General features: G+C 35.7%; 1 protein-coding gene across 1 annotated transcript; it reads right to left on the bottom strand.

Annotated features, from left to right (window-relative positions):
- Nucleotides 1-551: 551 nt before the first annotated feature.
- LOC114367996 (protein SMAX1-LIKE 4-like) lies at nucleotides 552-5278 on the bottom strand. The gene is made up of 3 exons (XM_028325306.1): nucleotides 3674-5278; nucleotides 2843-3053; nucleotides 552-2301 (listed from the first exon to the last, which is right to left on the bottom strand). The coding sequence occupies exons 1-3, from the start codon at nucleotides 4993-4995 to the stop codon at nucleotides 679-681; spliced, it is 3156 nt and encodes a 1051-aa protein (XP_028181107.1). The 5' UTR covers nucleotides 4996-5278; the 3' UTR covers nucleotides 552-678.
- Nucleotides 5279-7643: the final 2365 nt, after the last annotated feature.

The raw sequence follows: 7643 nt of genomic DNA, 5'->3' as shown, positions 1-7643 counted from the left end.
CTTAATAAGACATGACCAAGTATGTGCAAATGGACAAACTTCATCTTTAAGTCCATGATATATAATGTTACCTATAATTTATAATTTTTTTCAAATACACCAGCTCCTCAAAATATAAATTCATTGATGTCATAACAAGATGCTGCTCATAATTGTAAAGCATGCACTCAACATCTTCAATTCATGGATCAAACAGCAAGACACAGTATTATTCCAGACACCCCTACCTTTATTCCCCGACAGACTTGGATTCAGTAACATTCCTGACAAATGGATGAACAAAACCATTGGATTCTTATATATTTTGGCAATTATAAAAGAGTAACTAGTATTTGCACATTTTAATAACCCCTTTTATACTCATATCCAATCACAAAATATTTAGATATGATAAATTTATTCATTTTTATAATAATTATCATAAAAATCATATTTATTATGATTTTTAATTGATCAAATGACAGTCTAAACTTAGAAGATGCATAGAAATTAAACTCACAGTAGAAAAAGAAATTCAAAATAAGTGCGGTAAGAAGTGATTGACAAAAAGGTTTTGAAAGCAGAAGAAAAACCAAACACATTCTATAATGAAAATTAGCAGTTACACAAAGCCTATGACTTGCATTTTACATTTTACAAAGAAACCCCCCACCCACTATCCAAAGTCAGTCATCATCATCAATCCATGAAGTAGTTAACTTGGACATTCTTGGGCAAACATGAACCCATGAACCCATCACTATCCGATTTCCTATCTCCTTTACCACCCCAACAAAGTGTAAAACCTATACCCCTCTCCTTCCCCCCATCACCAAAGTTAACAACTGTCTGTAATAAACTGCTTTGAAAAATGTCTTTCAGCCATTTCTCAAACATGCTGTTAGTAAAATTACCAAACCCCACACCAATTTCCTCTATCACCCTCTCCTCTACAGTAAAATTCACCACCACCCCATCACCATTATCATCATCATATACCTCCTCAAAAGACTCTTTTATCCTTGACAGAAACATTTGTGTCACCTCCCTCTCCCTCTCCCTCTCTGGACCTTCATTAAACTCAAACCGGTTCTCAATTAACTCAAGTTGATCAACCACTGTTTCCCTTGTCAAATCACTTGATATTGGACTACTTCCATCATCATCCTCTTCTTCATCAGCTTTCATGTTCAGGTCAAGGTTGTTGAAGCTTGAATGCCTTGAAAAGACTTTCTTACCCTCCTCTTTCTCCTCAACCCTTGGACTCTTGACATTGGTAAACAAATCCAGTACTTCAGCCCTTCTCTTCTGACCCAAACTAGGTGATGAAGACTCCAAACTAGGTTTGGTTTCACTTATCTGCAACACCAACTTCATCACTGAGTCATTGGTTTTCTTCTCTTCATTGCTCCTAGTGTCACCATTGGTCAATATGAATATTGCTTGGCCTGAACTCTTCTCATTCATGCTTAAATTTCCAAACTTTGCAGTTTCAAACCCATCTGCAAGAAACTTCCTGAACTGGGCATCTGCAAAATCCAAACTTTCTATCAGAACCACAACCTTTTCATGGCTTTTCAATGCTCCAGCCACTATATCAGCTGAATTCTCTTTGTTGTTGTTTTTCAGCATGTCCAAGTGAAGGAGAAAATCAACTGAGCCAAACACTGATTCTGCAATGGCACGTGCCAACCTTGTTTTTCCAATAGAGTCAGTTCCTTGTAATAAAAGCCAAGTAGTGGAACTTTGCTTTGCTGATTTGGAATCAACCAATGCCTCAGCTATGGAAGGAATTGTCTCAGATTGCCATGGAACATTCTCCTGCAACAGTTTACAAATATGAGCTCGTCGCAGTGTTCTATCAGTAGTAGTTATGATATTTTCCACCGTTTGCCCCGAACCACCACCGAATGTTGAATTTCCAAGAGCAAGAGTAATCTTTACTTCACTACTATTATTACCTTCCATGCCCTTGAGAGAATCCAAGGCTGTTGTGGATGGCTTTTTCTGAGTGACATCACTGAAATTGAACTCAATGGTGCATGATTGCTGGCGCCTGAACCGAGGCACAATGTTGTTGTTGGAGCTATAAGCTGGTTTTGGAGGTGAATCAGCAAAAGATATGGAGCTTGAATCTGTGAAGACACTAGTGCCTTGGTTTGGCCACCAGGGATATGATGAATTGTAATGGTAGATCTTGTTGCCATTTGAACTGTGATAATTGCCATGTAAAGTGTTGCTCCAATGGTTCTGAGGCTGCTTGCTCTGGTGCAGACAGTGGCATAGTCTGTTCCATTTCCTTTTCAGCTGAGCTAACTCATCCTGAAAAACATTGAATTTGTTCATAAGACACTGTCTCAAACAATAGAAACAAGAATGAATAGTGCATCATCATTCATTCAATCGCACAATGTCAGGTATAATAAATTTAACAAGTTTGTTGACTTTTATAATTTATAATATTATCTTATGAGTCATGCAAATAATGATGTTTGATTGATTGAGAGTGTAAAACTTTTAAGTACATAATGTATTAAATTCTAAAAACAAATTTGTTCATATTGTAATATACTCCCATTTGTTTTCTAAACAGAATACCTCAACAAATTTTTAACTTGGATTTGTTATAATACTTCTAAAAAATTTGTAATTTGCTAAGATATTCTACAAGGAATATATTAATACATCGTCTATGATAAGTCTTGATAATTAGATTTTATTATAAATAGTTAAGATTGAAACACAAAACACACAAGTCCTAGTGTTTTAAAAAGTGACTTTTTTGTTTTAATCTTAACTACTTATGTGTTAATGTATGATTATATCATTCAGATTCAAGGAAAAAAAGTTAAAATTTTGCTACCTTTTGATGGGCTTCGGTGGTATGAGACTGAAGCCAGGATGGTAACAGTTTCTTCTGGCCTGGTTTGAACAACTGAGCTTCTTTTTCATAACTGGAGGCACATTCTTCACAACAGTTGAGTTTATCCTGTTCCTCCTTTTTGCTACTGAAGAGCTTTGTTTCCATCATATTGGATGGATTCTGGGAGATTGTCATCTTTGAATCATGAACACTGCAAAAATGAGTGCAGAAAGATTCAATGAACATCCAACAGTAACCAAATAGCACTTTTGGTGTTTTGAATATATTCTGCATCATCAGAAGCTAGTTGGTGTACTTTACAATATTCTTGTAACATTTTCATGCTACCTTCCAAAAGGTTACTGTAAAATCATGTTTTGAGAAAATGAAACGTTTGTAATAAAGGAATAATATATAATTATATATAACTCATTCTTCTTTCTTTTCCTTTTGGTAAAGTATAACATGGTTCCTTCTACACAACACCATGTGAATCTGTAATGTCAAGAGGTTCTATATATACTGACAAAAACAAAGTTGAAGCAGAAAGGCACTGCTTCACGTCTACCTTACCAGCCAACCATGCTTTTGACAGTGTCTTCTGGCACTAGTCCAGAGACCGTACGTAGTACTTAGCAACAAAATGCGAAGCAAATTAACCTCTCAAATTAATTATTAATTACATTTTTTGGTATTAAACTAATGAAACTGAGTCAAGGGATCTTCGTTCAGCAAGATACTTGAGTTTTGATGTAAATTTTTTGATATTGTCTTTAATTTCTACTGATGAAAAAACTAATGAAAGTGATTAAGCAAGAGATTAATTATTACCTTGAAGCATGAAGACTCAAGCCAAGTCCACCTGATGGAACAGGAACAGCTTGAAGAGACCACTGAGTCTCAAGAGGGGGTTGCCTCATTTGGCACCTCATGTATGTTTGATAACTTGCTGTGGCCAAAAGCCACACCTTAGTAGTGTTATTGGAGTCACAAAACAACTTCCCTATCTCAGCAACGAGATGATCAACAGGGTTATAATAATAATTATAGCCACAAACATCACCACCTTCCTCTTTTTCACTTGTTCCTAATTCCACTGTCCACTTCAAGTCTCCAACATAGAAAATGGCTCCTCCTCCACCTGATACAACAACAGAATCCACCTTCCTCTTCAGTGCAGAAAGACTCATCTCCACTTCATCCCTTTTCATGAACCTCAAAGAAACCGGTGATGCAAGCTGAAACTTGATGAAATGTGTTGACTTCAACTCATCAGGAACCTCTCCTCTCTCCAATTTCCCCATAAGCTCCCCCACAAGACCTTCAGTGAGTGCCAATGAATCACCAACTATCACAGTGTTCCTCTTCTTCTTCCTCAAGAGAACATCAAAAACAACCTTGATATCCTCCTTAGATGAAGAGGGTGGTGGTGACTCAATGATGGGAAACACTGAAGCCTTCTTCAACAAAAGTGAAGAATTAGGAGAAGTACTACTAAACTCATTAGAAGTGTAAGCAGCTAAGAAATGGTTCTGCCTGAAAACATTATTCTTCTCACTGGGAGAAGGTGAGCCAGGAGAAGAGAAAACACCACCACCAGAACTGTTGTAGAAAACAGAAGGTGCTGAAGAAGAAGTGTCTTCAATATTACTCTTAACAACAGTGCTTGAAAAACCAGCTTCTCTCATAACCCTACTAACACTAGGGTCATCAAGGATAGAAATGATGAGCTGTTCAAGCTCAACCTTGATGGTGAGAAGAGGTGGTTGCTGTTGTTGCTGTTGTTGCTCAATGCACCCCCTTCTCTGGTGAGCCTGTGCTCTCTTGAGAGCAGCAATGAGAGCATTGGAGAGAGAGGGTTGTGTGTGGAGCAAAGGGCCAGGAGTTGTAGGGAGCCTGTTGAGGGCAACATTGAAGCAAAGCTCAAGGGCTCTGCACTGAAGAGGGTGGTGTGAATGTGTTTGTGTTTGTGGTTGAGACTTGAGACAAGCCCTTCTTAAGGAACTGGCTCTTAGGGTGAGCAAAGTTGCAGCAACATGCAGAGGGGTGACCTGTGCATGGCCCCTTCTGCGTGCCAACCCGAGAGAGTGCTTCAACACTGAAGCAGCCTCTGCTGTGAGGGTCTGTTGCAATGTACAAGCTCCTGAGCGCATCACCGGTGATAAAACCCCACCCCCCACACCCCCTTTGTGTTAAAAAAACCTTTTCTTCAGAACCACACTAGTTCTTCTTTCTCTTCTTATATTTGTTCCTCTCGAAACACCACCACCACCCTTTTGAGTTTTAGACCTCTTGTGATTAGAGGAACCTCCTGCTGGAACTAACTCAACAAAGCTAGTTCGGAAGGATGAGAAGAAACTTAAAGTGAGAATGAGAATGAGAGAAAGAAAGAAAGATACAGAGAGAGAGAGAGAGAGAGAGAGAGAGATTGTATTACAAAGCTTAGAGTAAGTAGTTTAAGTTTTAGAAACACCAGACCAGGCCTCACTACTTCTTTATAGTAGTATACTTCTTGTCACTCCTTATTTATTATATTATATATATTTTGGTTAGAATGATATTGGACTTCATCACTTTAAATAAGTTTTAAATTTGAGTTTTATAAAAAAAAATTTTAAAAAAAATCTCATTAATGGTAATCATTTTGATTCTTCAAAGGAAATTAATTATGGATAAAATTGCTGAACACTTCGTACCAGTAATATCGTTAAAAAGAATATTATATATACTTTTTAATTCCATTTTTTTCTTTTACTTTTGTTTAATTCTCTTTTGGTTTTAGCTTAAAGCAGCAGCTTTTTCGCTTAGCTTTTTATTTCCACTTCATTGTTCTCTCTCTCCAGTTTACAGTTATAGGTGCAGTCCATAAACTATACTATAATCTAAATAAATGTGTTACTGGTGTGGTGTAATGAGGTATTATCCGATTTTTAATACATCAAGCTTAATTATTTTCTTATTCATAATTAGAATGCCGGTTTTCTAATAATGTATGGCTTCACTATGTTGAACCTTAATAAAAAAAAAATACCAATTGCCCCAATGCAATTATTGCTGAATTTGAGCTGTGTCAATCAGGGATTGCATATAAAAGGGTAAAAAGCTGTAGATAGCAGTCATCTGCTCTAGCTGCCACAGCAATATGCATGCATGTTAAAGGATCATATTACAAAAGGGTAGAGAAACTATTTGATTCCATTTCCAGATTGATTAATTAGATATGATATACTTAGAGTTAAACTATAGTCTTTCTTATGCAATGTGTGCCATTTTTGTGCAAATGATCAGGTTGCGTAAGAAATTTGAGAGTACAACACAACAAAAGGGACCCACAATTCAAAATTGTTACTTGGAGTCACAAAGCTTCCCTCCTTCCACATCATCCTTTGAATAGCCAGACAACCCCCGCAGAAATTCAAAAAAAGGTAATAAAGTAGAAAGTTGGGAAGGTGAAAAGAGATAAAAACGGGAAAAAAAGTGATAGATTATATGTAAGCTATATTATTCTTATTTCTTTCTATCACTTTAAATACTTTACTTCATATATATTTATTTTCTGGCCTCATCTATCTTTTTTATACAAAAATATAATTTCTTATTTGTATTATATTTTTTTGATATTTTTTATCATAAAAATAGAAAACACAACAATTCATGTATTTTGTTCCATGGACTGACCTAAAACTTCTTGATTCTTACTAGTATTATACACTATTTCAGTATTTGAACTTTGTCTTCTCATTCACTATATGAACATTTATAGCTACAAAACCAATGACAATGAGGTTGTTGTGAAGAGAGTAGAGATAGTAGTAGCAAAATAAAAGTAACAACACACTCTTTCATTCTCTCTCTTCACGCCAATCCTCGTAGAGAGACAGCATTTTATTCCCCAAGTACCCGAAAAGCAACTCTCTGTCTGCTATGCCTTCACAGCATTATTGGATCTTTTTTAGCTCTCTCTCTCCTCTCTCCTGCTGCTGCAAACTGCAATGACCTTTTTCTATTAATCTCATCTAATTTCCAACCAACCCACTTAAAAAAAAAACCTTTTGTGTTACCAAAAAAAGGAAGCAGAGAACTGAAATATACTGTTATTATGCATACCCATTTGTGCTCCCATTTCGTTTATACAAACACTGATGCCTCATTTGTTTTTTCTTGCGAGCCAGAAAACATTTCTGTAAGAGTTTTATTATCAACTTTCAGCTATGGAACTTTTTGACTACTTTCATAACATGTTTTTACCCTTTAAGATTACTCATTTCAATATATCAAATATATTTAGTTATTTAAGTGCTATCCTCTCTTCTTGCTTTTCTTCATTCTTTCTTTTTGGGGTGTGAGAAAGAATATTTATTTTATCTTCATTGTAAGGGATTCTCGTCGAGATGCATGAAAGGTAGCTAGGATCTGTTGTGATCTTGAGATAGTACATAGCATTTATATAATTGTACTACTTAATTGCGAGTTAAGTTTCATATTTAAATATTTAATTTCATGCATGCCGACAGATTTTACTTTTAATTAGGAAAAGATATGCAACTTCAGCAATTAGCTTACTTTGATGAATAAACAAGACTTGGTAATTAAATTTACAGGAACAAAGTGCAAAATAGTAATACAGAGATAGAGTCAAGTATTCAGTGACTTAATTACTATAATTGATTAGTTTCTTAATTTGAGGCCATAAAGCATAAAATTGATCCACAAAAATAATCATATTTCCTGAATTGTAGTATTAACCTTTTTTATTTGTACTCATATACACTTAATATGAAGTTTTATTAAGCAAAATAGT

Source organism: Glycine soja, chromosome 9, assembly GCF_004193775.1.
Source record: "Glycine soja cultivar W05 chromosome 9, ASM419377v2, whole genome shotgun sequence".
In the NCBI taxonomy this organism is placed as follows: domain Eukaryota; kingdom Viridiplantae; phylum Streptophyta; class Magnoliopsida; order Fabales; family Fabaceae; genus Glycine; species Glycine soja.
The sequence above is the reverse complement of the archived record's forward strand: the minus strand, read 5'-3'. Positions and strand labels throughout refer to the sequence as shown.

Coding starts and splice junctions, on each gene's coding strand:
- LOC114367996 (XM_028325306.1), bottom strand. CDS start 4,995: ATGCGCTCAGGAGCTTGTACATTGCAACAGACCCTCACAGCAGAGGCT. Junction 3,054..3,673: donor TTGAGTCTTCATGCTTCAAG/GTAATAATTAAT, acceptor TCATTTTTGCAG/TGTTCATGATTCAAAGATGA. Junction 2,302..2,842: donor CCACCGAAGCCCATCAAAAG/GTAGCAAAATTT, acceptor AATGTTTTTCAG/GATGAGTTAGCTCAGCTGAA.